Source organism: Pimephales promelas, chromosome 10 (genome assembly GCF_988280905.1).
Source record: "Pimephales promelas chromosome 10, fPimPro1.hap1.1, whole genome shotgun sequence".
Lineage (NCBI taxonomy): Eukaryota > Metazoa > Chordata > Actinopteri > Cypriniformes > Leuciscidae > Pimephales > Pimephales promelas.
The window spans coordinates 7747572-7763132 of record NC_142778.1 but is presented as its reverse complement, the minus strand read 5'-3'; the positions used below and the strand labels follow the sequence as shown (position 1 = coordinate 7763132).

At 37.3% G+C, this 15561-nt stretch overlaps 3 protein-coding genes across 3 annotated transcripts; all 3 read left to right on the top strand.

The window, feature by feature from the left end:
• Window positions 1-1044: 1044 nt before the first annotated feature.
• Window positions 1045-4259, top strand: polr2i (RNA polymerase II subunit I). Its single transcript, XM_039663859.2, has 6 exons — window positions 1045-1206; window positions 1309-1363; window positions 1667-1740; window positions 3518-3592; window positions 3676-3727; window positions 3912-4259. The coding sequence occupies exons 1-6, from the start codon at window positions 1145-1147 to the stop codon at window positions 3972-3974; spliced, it is 381 nt and encodes a 126-aa protein (XP_039519793.1). The 5' UTR covers window positions 1045-1144; the 3' UTR covers window positions 3975-4259.
• Window positions 4260-6521: 2262 nt separating this feature from the next.
• Window positions 6522-9660, top strand: pglyrp5 (peptidoglycan recognition protein 5). The gene is made up of 4 exons (XM_039663954.2): window positions 6522-6707; window positions 6799-6994; window positions 8826-8944; window positions 9153-9660. The coding sequence occupies exons 1-4, from the start codon at window positions 6665-6667 to the stop codon at window positions 9404-9406; spliced, it is 612 nt and encodes a 203-aa protein (XP_039519888.2). The 5' UTR covers window positions 6522-6664; the 3' UTR covers window positions 9407-9660.
• A 1513-nt stretch (window positions 9661-11173) lies between these two features.
• foxg1c (forkhead box G1c) lies at window positions 11174-12548 on the top strand. Its single transcript, XM_039663953.2, has one exon. The coding sequence runs from the start codon at window positions 11299-11301 to the stop codon at window positions 12463-12465; it is 1167 nt and encodes a 388-aa protein (XP_039519887.2). The 5' UTR covers window positions 11174-11298; the 3' UTR covers window positions 12466-12548.
• Window positions 12549-15561: the final 3013 nt, after the last annotated feature.

Genomic DNA, 15561 nt, shown 5'->3' with positions numbered 1-15561 from the left:
CCCCCACACTATTACACCACCACCACCAGTCTGCACAGTGGTAACAAGGCATAATGGATCCATGTTCTCATTCTGTTTACGCCAAATTCAGACTCTACCATCTGAATGTCTCAACAGAAATCGAGACTCATCAGACCAGGCAACATTTTTCCAATCTTCAACTGTCCAATTTTGGTGAGCTCTTTGCAAATTGTAGCCTCTCTTTCCTATTTGTAGTGGAGATGAGTGGTACCCGGTGGGGTCTTCTGCTGTTGTAGCCCATCCGCCTCAAGGTTGTGTGTGTTGTGGCTTCATCAAATGCTTTGCTGCATACCTCGGTTGTAACGAGTGGTTATTTCAGTCAAAGTTGCTCTTCTTTCGGCTTGAATCAGTCGGCCTGTTCTCCTCTGACCTCTAGCATCAACAAGGCATTTTTGCCCACGGGACTGCCGCATACTGGATGTTTTTCCCTTTTTACACCATTCTTTGTAAACCCTAGAAATGGTTGTGCGTGAAAATCCCAGTAAAATACTCATAAAATACTGTGAAATACTTAGACTGGCCTGTCTGGGTGGGTGGGATGGGTAGGATTAGGGGTGGGGTTAGGGATCAGGGGGTGGAGATGGGTAGGATTAGGGGTGGGGTTGGATCTGGATCCAACTCCTCCCCCTGGATTGAAATACAAGCAGAAGCAAGCAGGATATGGACATACAGGATTGAACAGCATATTAGTTATTATTGGAAACATGCTGATGGTAACCGTGAGTTTGGGAACCAAGGAGGAACTATAGACATTATAGAACATTGTCCAAAATACAATCAGAAAAGACAAACACTTACAGAACAGTTAGTGGAGGTAAAAATAAAACTGAATGTTATGATATATTATGTTAAGATATATTGCAAAGAAATTCTGGGGAACGATGTTTATTACTTAAAAACAACAGGTTTATTCCATAGAGTGTAGCTATGTTGAATTCATATCCACACTCCTATTCAGAAGGTGGCGGTAATGCACCTAAAAGCTGTTTGTCAACCGCCAAAAAAAGAAGAAGAAGGTCACGCATGCGCACAAACTATTTCCATTCATTTCTACGGAGTGGAGAAGGATTTGTCCTCATTTTTACCTCTCCACACTTTAATACAGAGCTACAGTAAATTTATCATGGATTTGGAAGGTGGCAATTATGAACCTGGTTTTGTGGGCATCAGGTTCTGTCAGGAGTGGTGAGTTTAGATGAGTTTACGCATGTTGCTGATCTGATGTGCGTATTTGTTTTGATGGCAATAGCGGTTCTAATCTGTGAATCTCTCTCTCTCTCTTCATAGTAATAACATGTTGTATCCTAAAGAGGATAAAGAAAACCGCATTCTGCTCTATGCGGTAAGTTATTTTGTTACGTGAATAACGTTAGACCTTTAATCCAAGGTAGAGTGTTGTTTAATACATTAGTTTGTTTTACGTCGATTGGCTCAGACATGTTTACATTTTGATTTAAATACAAATGTGATATAACTAACGTTTAATCATTTGTAATGCATTAAGCTAACATTTGAGAATACGTGCTAAGAGGCTGATGGTGTTAACAGTATAAGCTAAGAGGTTTAACATGGGGGTAACGTTAGTGTTCAAAAAGGTTAATGCTTCGACAGTCCCTTACTTGTGTGTGTTCATGTATGTTTTCAGTGCAGAAACTGTGACTATCAACAGGAAGCCGACAACAGCTGCATCTATGTGAACAAAATCACCCATGAGGTCGAGTAAGTGTCTTGCTATGTTGTTGTGTTTTTTACAGAGAAGTTGCGAAATGTATTGACATCAGTATTATTAACAAGTGACATGGCATCTTACGCAAGGAGCCATCGGCACGTTTAGTGGTTCCTCATATGGTTGGTCAGAGAGAATCGGCACTACCAGAGAATTGGCATTGACAGTTTTTTTAATGGAATATTCATTGCTGTATTTATTATAAATTATTTATTTGTGCGTATATTTTTTTGTTGTTGTAAATTCATATGCCCTTATCTCCAATCAAAAGAAACTTCTCTTCTCTGAGATGTGTTTACTGGCATGAGGGCGGGACAACCTGTCACTCACATGAATCACAGCAATAGCAAACCATCCAATCAATATTAGTACACAATACGTAAGCCACCAAACGACTTCATTCAGATAATTTTTATTTAATAAGATAAAGTTCTGTCTGTCAATTTGACATCTTCAATATCCATCTTCTTTGGTCCCCTCCCTTCAATAGTTTTAATAGAAATAAAAAAAATAAAAAACTGTTATTTTAAGCAGTTTTTAAGAGCAATGACCTTACTAGCACCCTAATGAACAAGTCATAGGTGACAGAATGCAGTTATGGAATGTAATTCTTCTAAATCATATTTATATTGTTATGATAATTTATAAATTAGCTATTAGCGTATAACTTGGCGCTATGGAGTTGTGAACAATTTTCGTTGTGAAATAGCCTACACAAAAAAGTAAGACGGTTAGGACGGCCAGTATCATCGACCATGTGTAACAGGTGATCTCCCAGGTTGCTTTAAAGGGATACTCCGCTTTTTTTTTTAAATAGGCTCATTTTACAATTCCCTCAGAGTTAAACAGTTTTACAAATTTTGATCCATTCAGCTGATTTTCTGATATTTAGAAGAATATCACTAACCAGACAGTTTCTGGTCCCATTGACTTCCATAGTAAGAAATATATAAGTTGAGTATCCCTTTAAGTAACCTTCTTCACTCTCTCATAGCATTAGACACATGACTGCTGCTGCTGTCTTTATTATCAGTCATGTTGTATTGAACGAGTGTGCTGGCAGGGAAGAATTGGCATTATATAGCTTTGATTCTAATCGCGAGTGAAAGTTTAGTTGCATCGCAGGCGCAGCCAGCCTGCATTTTCATGTTGAATTAACGTGGGCCGAGTTGTGTGTTCAGAAATATGCGAGAACATGCTTCCTGTACAGTTTACTGCACACCAGAGAGAGAGAAATGCGTTTTTTTTTATATTACAGCCAGAAAAAAAGATTTCAAATTATTATTATTATTATTATTTACTGCATTATAAGTGCAGCTCTGAGGGTAAACCTATGCACAATACTCACAACTCCAAATACACTCCCTGAAAATATCAATACTTGGCATCAGTGTAGATACAATGTTTCCACACGGATACTAATTATATAAACATATACACATATTACAAAGTCAGTCTGTAATAATACTTACAACTGGACACAAGACAGATACAATATTACAGTATGGAGAAGCCCGATTGTTCTTGTACAGAAAAATAACATGCATTTTTCAGGTCACACAGGAGCATATTAGTAATGCTTAGGGGGGCACAGAGACTTCACAGCTAATGTGGATATATTAAAAATAACATATACTTAAATATATTAGCCTATCCAAAGCAAAAATTCTCCACCTATCACACTGATTAACTCAGTTGTTTTATAATGTTTATCGGCTGAAGATATTTTTCTAGACGCCTTAACCTTATCTCGTCCCGCTTTTCTGCAAGTGAACTCACTCAGATTATCGCAGACGTGGCCCAAGATCCAACACTGCCTCGGACGGAGGACCACCCATGCCCAAAGTGAGTGATGAATATGTTTCTTAATGTAGATGTACATCAATCAAATGTTATGATGGCCATTTTAACTATTCTGTTTTTTTTAGGTGTGGCCACAAGGAGGCGGTGTTCTTCCAGTCTCACAGCATGAAGGCTGAGGTAATCTTTCATGCACATTATACATTGAATCCACGTGGCTAAGTTTAAAAATGCTTATATTTTGGTGATTTTAAACGGACTATACGTAATATGAATTCTTCTGTTAATTTTAATTACAGCGATATCAAATAATACCAAGTGAAAACTGAAACTTAAGAGGTATGTTTTGATTTTCTGAATGCAGGATGCCATGAGGCTTTACTATGTCTGCACTGCCCCACACTGCGGCCACAGATGGACTGAATGAGAAGGATAAAGCCATGAATGTCAAAAGATGTCTCACTATTGCTCCATTCCTACATGTTATTTCTCAGGTTAGGGGACATATGATGTGGAGTGGACATATCTGGTCAGTGACCCAATTGTAGGTCACTGATACATTTGTGAATAAACTAGTGTTTAATTTTAAATTTTCCCTCTGACCGCGAGACCGAAGTCCGAGACTTTTTTCCCTCAAGGATCTTTATAGTTTCTCATTTTAATATTTCACACTGTATTTTTTGAAGGTTTGTAATAAAAGGTTACAAAAACTTTTAGAGTTTTTTTTTTTTTTTTAAGTACTAAATTTATAGGGATCCTATTATGCCCTTTTACAAAGTCTTGATTTTGTTTTTGGGTTCTGCTCTAGATATATTAATGATGGCATCCATTTCAAACCATTTCGAGCCAGATTCAGACCCTGACTATGTTAACGAATGAGATTTCATGCACAGACTTGGATAGCATGGATTTCACAGGACATTTGAGTGATATGTTTTTTGTAATTTTCTTATACGTTGATAATCGCCATTGATAATCCATTTAATCGTGATATTTGTCGGAAAACTAAGACATTACAAACAGTAATCGATCACAACTCTAATGCAGCTCGACCAGGCCTCGTCCCCTTTTTTGCGTATTCCGTGGGTGGGTATTATTTTAAATGAGTAACATTATGATCCGGAAAAATCGCGTTGTAGTCAAAATGAGCCGTTCGTTGTACAGTAATTGCCGAAAAGGGGATTTTGTTAAAGATATCTCCCTTTGGAGTAGACTGACCTTGTGACCTTGCACATTTTTTTAATGCTCAAATAGCAACATTACACACTAACTAAAGTTGAAAAAGTGGAAAAGCATAATAGCTCCCCTTTAAACGTCAGAGATTTTGATAACAGAGACAGACCGTCTATTCCATGGTGGTTAAAAGAGTAGAAATAAACTGAATAAAATCTAAATTGTTCAAAAGACCCTTATTCATCGTCTGGTGTCATTTAAAGCCCTTTGAAGCAACACCGAAACTCTCGTTTGGACCTTGAACCGTTTGGTTCCCAATGAAGTCCATTATATGGAGAAAATCCTGGAATGTTTTCATCAAAAACCTTAATTTCTTTTCAAAAGAAGAAAGAAAGACATGGACATCTTCAATGACACAAGGGGGTGAGTAAATTATCAGCAAAAGTTTTTTTTTTTTTTTATAAAAAGTGAACTCCTTTCATAGTTGAGCTGTGTTTTTAGAGTACTTTTACACACAAGCTGCTGATGATTGGTCTTCTCAGTATTTCAGAGTGGCATGTTTCACAAGCAAGCTAGATTTGAAAGCATTAGATCCCACCCTCCTTTCCACTGTTGGGAAAGCTGCTCTTAAACTAGTTTGACAAGCTACTCATAAGTTAAGATCAAGCTACACAATCAGATCAGGCTACACAAACTTAAAAAAGCATGTTTTTCAATGGCTCTGTATATTACAAATGCCTGAATAATTGTTAATCATGAAGGATTTAAGTAAATTAATTAATGCAATGCAATTATGATTTCAAAGAGTATTGTTTTATTTTGTAAACTGAGACGTGGATCATGAGCAGTGTGAACTGTGCGCTTCACTCCAAAACCACTCCTCCACTACTGGGCAGTGGCTCTGTACTTCCCAGCATGCTGCAAGCATGGGGAGAGTAAATTTGGGGATTAAGTGTTATGTTATGTTTTTTTTTTCAGGAATGGGAAAGATGTTGGTAGTCAATGTGTAATGTTAAGTTGTGTTGGACATTTAGAGGAGTTTCTAATAATGAATTATGTGGCTACCGTCGTGCTGAGGAATAGTGACACTCAAAGTTCTATACCAGAGTATCAGTACTCTATTCATTATGTGCATTGTGTATAAAGATTAAGGCTTTAAATTAATTTGACCTAATGCAACTAAATTGTGTTGACCAAAAACAAAGGTAAAAATTCTTAAATTAATTTAAGGAATTAATTTTTGAGTGTATTTACTGTACATCAAGGTGGAAAAGGACTTTCATCATATTAAACAAAAAAAGTAATTTGCCTTGATGGAGAAATCTGGATTATATCTACTGACTGACAGTTATGTTTCCTGAATAGTTTTTTTCAGGTTAGTTGAATCTTAAATAATTTATTTCAGTTCAACAAAAGCAGTTATTTTAGATGTTACCACATGAAGTATATTTTCAAAGAAGTATACAAATATACATATTGCAAAATATTGCATGAGGGTTAGCAAAAGCTGTATGACATTTTGGATGAATTATCCCTTTAAATCTAATGCAACGGAATTCACACTTTTGGGGTCTCTCAGTAATGAAGTCATGAGTAATCACAAGGTTTGACTTGTTCTCATGTTCAGAGATTGTGTAATTGTTGTGTAGCCTAACTGCCTCTTTTCATGCCAAGATGCCATGCACTTCTGTTATTTTTGCAATGGAAAATATCACCATTCATTCACAGTGGCATTTCCATGATCTATAAAAAGCTTGTGCACAATGGGCTAATTTCTTCTTCAAATATTATTGCAAGAATCTTTGCACGAGACAGGAAAGTACGCGGAAGTATCAACAACACGTGTGTGTGGCCCTCCCTGTCAGTCAAAGCAAATAAACTTGTCAGTTTGCAAGTCATGAAGCTTATATACGTCGGCTCTTGAAAGAAAAGTTTGTCGCTGATATGGACGGACTCACACCTGGAGAAACCGTGGACATGAACTCTGGTGAGACGTGAGAGCAATCATCCACAAGCGATCGCGCGCATAGCCTATGTCATTTCTAGCATTTTGATCTGATCACACTGGTGTTTTGCAGCGGATGTAGTGTGTCGTCGTGCTTGGAATGCAGTGGATCCTCGAGACAGGACAGCGATGAAGAGTCCCGCACAGAATGTGATCGTTCACCACACGGCTCTCCTGTTCTGCTCGCGTCCGCGCGACAGCGTCTCTCAGCTCGCGCACATCCAGCGCATGCACATGCAGGAGAGGGGCTTCGACGACATCGGTTATAAGTAAGATGTTAGAACACTACATTTATCTTCTGACCACGCGTTTATTTTGTATCTAAGAAACACAAATATTTCTAATTGTTTTGCTGAACTAGGCTTGTATAAACTTTGTTTGGAATTCCAGTGACGTGACTCCTTTTTGTCCGGTCAGACCATTTAAATGCGATTTAAACTAAAACAAAACAAAAGAAAAATGTAGGACGTTTTCCATAATGAACACGTTTATTTTCTGAATTAAAAAATGGGTAGCACTTTATTTTACAGTCCTGTTCCCCATGATGCAGCTTCATAGGCTACTTATAGGTAATTGCCAGTGGTGGAGGAAGTACTGAATCTCAGTACTTAAGTAAAAGTACAAATACCCAGATAAATATTTACTTTAGTAAAAGTAGAAGTAACACAATGACAACCATACTTAAGTAAAAAGTAAAAAGTACTTTATTTTAAATGTACTTTAAGTATTAAAAGTAAAAGTACTTGCATAACAATTTTTTATCTTAATGTCTATTTTCTAATGATTAATAAAACATTTAATTAATTCTAACTCATTCAACCTAATAGCCTACTCCTATAATGATGTTCAATAATGATGGAAAAAAATGTCACCATTTCTGAAACAAGCTTGCAATTAGGCAATATACACATGCTTATCCTTACTATATGTTAATAACTATGTTTAGCAGTAAACGCCATTAATTTATGGTGTAATTCTGAACCTCTTGGCTTGCCATAATCCTAACCAAACCAAACATATATTACACACGGTGTGTTTCCTATGCACGTAAAAACAAATTTTCGCGTATGAGTTGCAAGATAAACACACTGCGTGCGAGACGCATTTAGTGTGACCGGGTTGATATACTGTATCTATGGCAACCAAACGTCACTGGTGAGACAAACGTGCAACGGACGGATGGTCAGATTACGTTTTGGCAGGGAAAAAACTGATCAGAAAATGTAACGAAAATGTAACAGAAGTTGTAGAAATGTAGTGGAGTAGAAAGTATAATAATTGCTGCAAAATGTAACGAAGTAAAAGTAAAAAGTATGCACTATTTATTGTACTTAAGTAAAGTAAAGATACGTGAAAAATGTACTTAAGTAAAGTAACGAAGTATTTGTACTTCGTTACATTCCACCACTGGTAATTGCAATAATAACAAACCGTGACCCAGTTTACATTAGGCCTATATTACCCAGCTTTCTTGGGTAATTACACTGTAAGTAGTCTACTTGTAAGTGCATGTAGTCTACCATAAAATAAAGTGCAACTAAAATATTTTGCAAACATTATGGAACGTTTGAATGTTCTCTGAACATTCTGAAAAAAAAAAAACATTAGATTGCGTCCAACTAAAATGTGTCAGAAAAAAAGGTTTTTATGCCAACATTATTAAGTTTAAACAAACGTTATTTTAATGTTACTGAAAGAACTATGAGAGAACCTTGCCAGAACGGAAGTTCTGAGAATGTTCCCTTTTATTTGAGCAGTGATTGTATTTAAGGGAAAAAAATCTCATTATTAGACAGAAATTCTCTGTGTGTGTGTGTGTGTGTGTGTGTGTGTGTGTGTGTGTGTGTGTGTGTGTATATATATATATATATATACAGAATTTCTGTCTATTAATGATATATATATATATATATATATATATATATATATATATATATATATATATATATATATATATATGAAGCCATTTCTGGCTCGTTTTTTTTTAATAAACACATATCTTCATCTTTCTATAAAAAGGCATGTTTTGTTCAGTTTAAATTCTGCATAAGTGGACAGCCTCTAGTCTATAGATTAATCATCAACTCTGTGTTCTTCCAGCTTTCTGATCTCTGGGGATGGGGTGGTGTATGAAGGGCGGGGATGGGGGATTGTAGGGGCCCATGCAAAGGAACACAACTTAAATTCTGTTGGCATCGCCTTCATGGGTAACTTCAATGGTGAGCATACGACTACCTCTATAACATTAGTTTTCATCTTTTATTTATTGTCTTTTGTAGTATTTATTACACAATTGTGATAATTAGTGGTTTTGTAAATGGAAAGAGAAATCAACATGCATAAGAGTTTCTTATTAATGAAGTAGGCCACTGAACCAAAGTTCACACATCATAAAGAAGATATGTTGTATTTTCTATTTGTCTGTAGATGAATTGCCCAGTTCTGCATCACTGTCCGCTCTGCTGAGACTGCTGCACTTTGGAGTGCTTCACGGTCATGTGCACCCCAATTTTGTGCTTGTGGGACATAGAGACGTGGCAAAGACTGAGTGTCCGGGCGAACATTTATATGCTCTGCTACCAAAACTAAGAGACCAATTACGAAACCAAATGATGACTGCACAAGTTGCATTAATCCCCTGTGAAAGTCTCAGAATCAGTTCGGAACCTGTACATAAATAAGAGTCGTCAAACATGATCCTGAAAAGAAAATAGACTATGAAACTTGAAAATTCTGTTTATCCAGTAAGATCCATGTTCCAGATCAATAATTATTTTTTTTTCTTGACTAGACTATAGGCTATATTATGATATGTTTTCATTTCTCTGCACACACACACACAAATACTTAAAATAGACTGTACAGTGACGTGTAATAATTTAGAACTCTGGCTATAAACAATGTATATGCAAATACATTTGTAAAGGCTAAAAGAGATGTACTTGTGAGCTCATTGATAAGGATTTTTTTTATGTTTGCCAAAAAGCAGAAGCGAACTTTTAATGTCTTTTAAACTTTTATAGATTTTATTACTGTTTGCCATACTTGTCTAATTTATATGCACTTTAGGTAATGATTAGACAAATATGTGATTATTTTACTTTATCTGTTGTTTAGTACTTGTATTATCTACTGTAACCTGGTCGCATTATATAATAATTGTCTTAAACAATCATTTGATACAATGCACTTATTGTTTACATACATGTTACTGTACTTTACTTATACTTAAAATACCTGCATGTAATTATTATTAGTATAAGTATAGCTAATTAAACTGAACAATGAATTGTCTGCACGATGCCACTAAACATCTAACAGTTTGACCAATTAGAAATGAGCTACAGGGTGAGGTGACCATCACACTGCTAAGGTCATTGAAATTGCAAGCTCTCTATAAAAATGAAGGAATTTGGACAAAAACTAAATTTGAAGAAATGTCTCTAATTTAACATTTTGCTTATAATGCTTATCATTTAAGTGCCTTTAACTACAATATACGAATTTTCAAATTTATCATTACAATGCACTTACATGTTTTTACAATAGCAGCATTGGTAACACTTTATTTTATTGTGTCCGTTAAATATGTTACATGTACTTACCATGGTAATAACAATAAATTATTCATACATGCAACGAAAAAACCAAACCATAATCCTAACCTAACCCTGTTGCTAACTAAAATTACACAGTAATGTATAACTTTAATATACGAAATTACACTGTAACAATGATAGATTAAAATAAAATGTAACCGCATCGTCTTAAACTACAATATGAACACAATCAGTAGGCTATATTTTTACTGTGTTGGTTAATGACACCTAAAATAAAGTTTGACCTAAAAATTCCAATGTATGAACCGGTATCATATGAATAGGCAGTTTGTCTTGATTAATTTGATATATAGCTAACATCTAGCCTTTCATATAGGCCTAATTTAGTTCATGCGCAAAATTTAAAACGTTCATTTTTTTTCTAATGTTGTCCAACTCACTCCGATTAGATTGTAAACAGGCCTATACTTGTAGGCCTGACATTAATTTGCATTTTACGAGCATATTTGAGCATATTTCAAAACAATGTTAATTTGAAGCAGACAAATGGGAATATTTTATCAAATTTCGAAGCACTGAGTTACGTTAAAATGTTTATTTTTTTGCACGGTCCGTGAAGGACACGCTCCTCTGTTTGTTCATCCTCCAGAGATTAGGTTCATGTCCATCCTAAGCTGTTTGTTTACTCACATCTCCAAGTGTTGTCGTATATCAGAACTCCTTAGCATAACGTCTTTTTGCCTCCCTCGCTTCTGACAGGCATTCAATCAGATGAATGTGTAAACAGAAGGGCGGTCTCAGGTGAGAGGCTTGAGTTTCACCGGCTTTCGAAGTGTTATAATTGAGCCTTCGAGTTCATTGATCAGTCAGAGAGATTGGCTGTGCCGGAAACTTATCAGATCTTTTTGTTTTTCCGCGAGCGTTTCCGAAGAATGGCCGTGCGCTTTCTAGGTTTTTTTCGCAACTTTTAAGTCCTGTTGGACACATTTAGGAGCGTGTTTGTATTGTTAAACATGGAGGAACTAAAATCCCCCGTGAGTTTTTTCCACAAGTCGTCTTTCAGCATTAGTAGTTTACTGCTCCGACACGAGCGCGCGAGGAGCGACTCGAGCGCCGCACCGGAAGCTCTGCGCTCTCGAGCCGCAAAGCCACCCATCGCGCGCTCCCATCACCAGCAGACAAATGACGGGCAAGACCAGCAGATTCCAAAACGGAACGAAGCGAACAGACCGGATAAAAAGGAGTCTGGGAGAGTTGGAGAGCAAACGTGTGAAGGAACAGATGGACAGTCACCGGAGAAGAAGAGCAAGCCCGATAAGCCTCCGTTTAGTTATAACGCGCTTATCATGATGGCCATCCGCCAGAGCCCGGAGCGACGGCTCACCCTCAACGGCATCTATGAGTTCATTATGGGCAACTTCCCGTACTACCGAGAAAACAGGCAGGGTTGGCAGAACTCCATCCGGCACAACCTGAGCCTCAACAAGTGCTTCGTCAAGGTCCCGCGCCACTACGACGACCCGGGAAAAGGCAACTACTGGATGCTGGACCCGTCCAGCGATGACGTATTCATCGGCGGAACCACTGGGAAACTCCGGCGCCGGTCTACAGCCGCGTCTCGAGCCAAGCTGGCCATGAAGAGAGGCGCACGTCTCTCCTCCTCCGCCGCCACCGCAGGACTGGCATTCGCAGGCTCGTTTTACTGGCCCGTCCCGCCGTTCGTGACTCTCCAGCATCGTCACCCGAGCTCCGCGGCTCACCACAACAACTACGCAGCTTCGGTTCTGTCCCAGAGCTCGCGCCACTTCAGCTCGGTCGGTCCCGCCGCGGAAAGATTGCTTCTCCCGTCCGCCCAAGAGGCAGCTTATTATGGAATGGGCTGTGAACAGATGACCTCCACCTCCTCCTTCTCCACATCTGCCTCCGTGCCTCTGCCTCTCTCTGCTCCTCGCTCTTTCAATTTACTTTCCAATCAGTCCAGTTACTTTTACTCTCACCAGGTGCCTCACACAGCGGGACTGTCACCCTGGTCGCAGGAGGAATCGTACCTCTCCAAAACATCTCCTCCTGGACAGTTATTCCCTGGAAAACCATCTCCTTCTTCTGAATACATTGGAGGACTATGTTCAGACATTCCCAGTTATTTTCCTCATTTTAACACAGCCAACTCCATGCACTGAACATTTCCAGCTTTTTGAAGAGAATAGAAACGCAGCTCATGTGCAATCTTTTTATCCATTATTTAATTTCATGTGAGGCCAAATATTTGTGGCCAAACAAGTTTTCTTTTGTAACATCCAGTTGTTTACAGTTTAGTTACCACAAAAGCGAGTTACGCAAATATTTGTATGCACGTGACGTCTCAACTGAACGTGCCGATCTGAAAGTCAATGCACTTCTGAAAAAAAGGAAGTGCATTGCTCCACATATGTCTCTTTTTAATGTCTGCTGGGTTTTCTTTAGAAGGCAGTTTGTATGTAGGCGATACCAAAAAGAAAAGATCAACTGCATGATTCTGTCCGGTGCTTTTTCATAAGATGTCTTCGTGTTGTTCAGCATTTACAGTCACTCACATAATCTTAATACTGTAGATTTTTGTCTAAGAAGAAGCCTACAGGAGTTCATGACTCTCTGCAGTCATTAAAAATCCCAGGATGTCCTTCGGAAAAAGACTACGGCATCTTGCACAAATTTGCCAATTGGCCTCTGTCCATCATGGCCTCCTATAAACACGGATTGGCTTCATCACTGTCTCCTCTCCACCAGTAAGCTGGTGTGTGGTGGACTGGCGCAGTGTGGCTGCCGTCGCATCATCCAGGTGGATGCTGGACATTGGTGGTGGTTGAGGAGATTCTCCCTTCCATATGTAAAGCGCTTTAGAAGAGCGCTATATAAATGTAACAAACTATTATTATTATGACAATTAATTGTTTATTAATTGTTTTGTGAATCTGCAATTTCAAATTTGCAGACAGGTGATAACATATCGGTATAATTACAATAAGGTTTCATTTGTTAACATTATCAAATACATGAACTAACAAAGAACAATACTTCTACAGCATTTATTAAAATTAGCTAATGTTATTATCAACATGTACTAATACATTTTTAAGATACAAAAATTGCGTCTAACATGCGCTTTGAAGTGGAACTGACATTTTTATTAACATAACAAAGGTTAATAAATACTGTATTGCTTATTGTTAGTTAGTTCATGTTACTTAATGCTTCAACTTGTGTTAACAAATGAAACCTATTGTAAAGTGTTACCAACTTTTCATATATTCAAAATGTGTATGTAAAAATATCCTTTATTTATTAGTTTTCGACGCGATTTAAAAATTTACTTATTTTTGCTTTCAATTAACAACAACATCCCTATACAAATATGTGAAAATATGTTAATTTAATGTTTCTACTCTTTTATCATTTTATTTTGTACGGCACTTTGATATTCTTGATTCATAATAGAACAAATAAAAGCCTATGTATTGTACAATACAAAGCTGGAGTTTGAGAGTTCATGTGCTTAAACCTCGTCTCGTGAATTAATATTATACATTTATTCAACGATGCAGGGAATTTAAAGCAGAAATACAATTTAGAAAAAAAAACTGTAATGTTTTATGAAATGGTTAATGTGTGTATTCAACAATATGCAGATAAATATCTGATTAGCCGTCCATATAAGAAATGTGAAAATATTGTACAGTGCTTTGTTTTTCCACGTCTTTCTCCCCTCTCATTCACACACACACACACACACACACACACTGTCTGAGGGTCTCTAGAGTGTGATCACAGCCTCAGCTCAGTAATGAAGTGGGTCTCCTTTTTCAAATGGCTGAGGAGGGGAGAGATAAAAAGAGATGATAGAAGGAAATTCAGAGAGAGAGAGAATCCAACCACAGCACGCTAGAAATAAAAATCACGTTCATCAGATTACACCACTTCAAATAGACACAAGTGGTTTTTCACATTTGTACAAGCTGTGGTAATTGAGTGAGCTAGATGAAAAGTGTTGCCCTTGAACTAAGGAAACCAGTTGAGTCCAGATCTCACCTCGCTGAATGACCGATCTTAGCAGACCTCACATGCCCTCGTCTGAACAATCAGTCTGTCTTTCCAGTTTTAAAATCATTGAATTTATGTATATATATATATATATATATATATATATATATATGGTAACACTTTATTTGAAGGGGTGTGCATAAGACTGACATGACACCTTCATAACCATGACATGAAATATGTTATGAATATGAAGTAGGGTTATGCATGTTCATTAAGTGTCTTTCACTCAATAATGGCATTTTGAATGCAAATATGACATTGTTTAAGATGTCTTTATTATGACATCTTGACTTAAACCATAACATCATAACCTGTCAGTGTTTTTGTCATGACAACTTGACATTAAGTTAAACTGTCATGTCTTTGACATTGGCTGTCATGAGGTAACACAGTCTCATCCCAAGTCGTTATATAACTGACGTCTTGGGACATCTTTTGACTTATACGTCAACATCCGCCTTTTTAGGTTACCCTTAAACGTCGGTTAGTTGACGATCCCGGGCCGTCATAACTGACGCTTTACCTTTAATGTCAGCTAGTTTTAGGGGTAGATTTAGGTCTGGGTAGGGTTTGGATCTGATGACGTCATCTAACCGACGTTAAAGGGTACCCTAAAAAGGCGGACGTTGACGTATGGTCAAAAGACATCATATAACTGACGTCTTGGGATGAGACATTATAACTATTTCATGAATATTTTTCGTGACCTCAAATACAGTGGTAATAATTGAATTTGTCATTAAAAGTTATAATGGCTTCATGGCAGGCAATGTCAAAACCAACCACCTGATAGTTTAATGTAATGTTAACCAATAAAGTGAGGTGGTTTCTTAAATTTGATAATTAATCTGCTATGTCATGTTTATGACAGGTTGTGTTGTTTTAGTAATGTCAAGTTGTCATGACAAAGACACTGACAGGTTATGATTTATTGGTTTATGTCAAGATGTCATAACAAAGACATTTCAAACAATGTCATATTTGCATTAAAAATGTCATAACTGAGCGAATGACACTTAATGACAGTTGTCACAAACATGCATAAAACGTCATAGGCCTATGTCATGATTATGAAGGTGTCATGATAGTCTTATGCACACCCCTTCAAGTAAAGTGTTGCCGATCTGGGTAAAGCAAGCAGAGAGATTTATGTTCCTCCATTGACTACGCAAGTTCATAAAGAGATTGTAAAACTA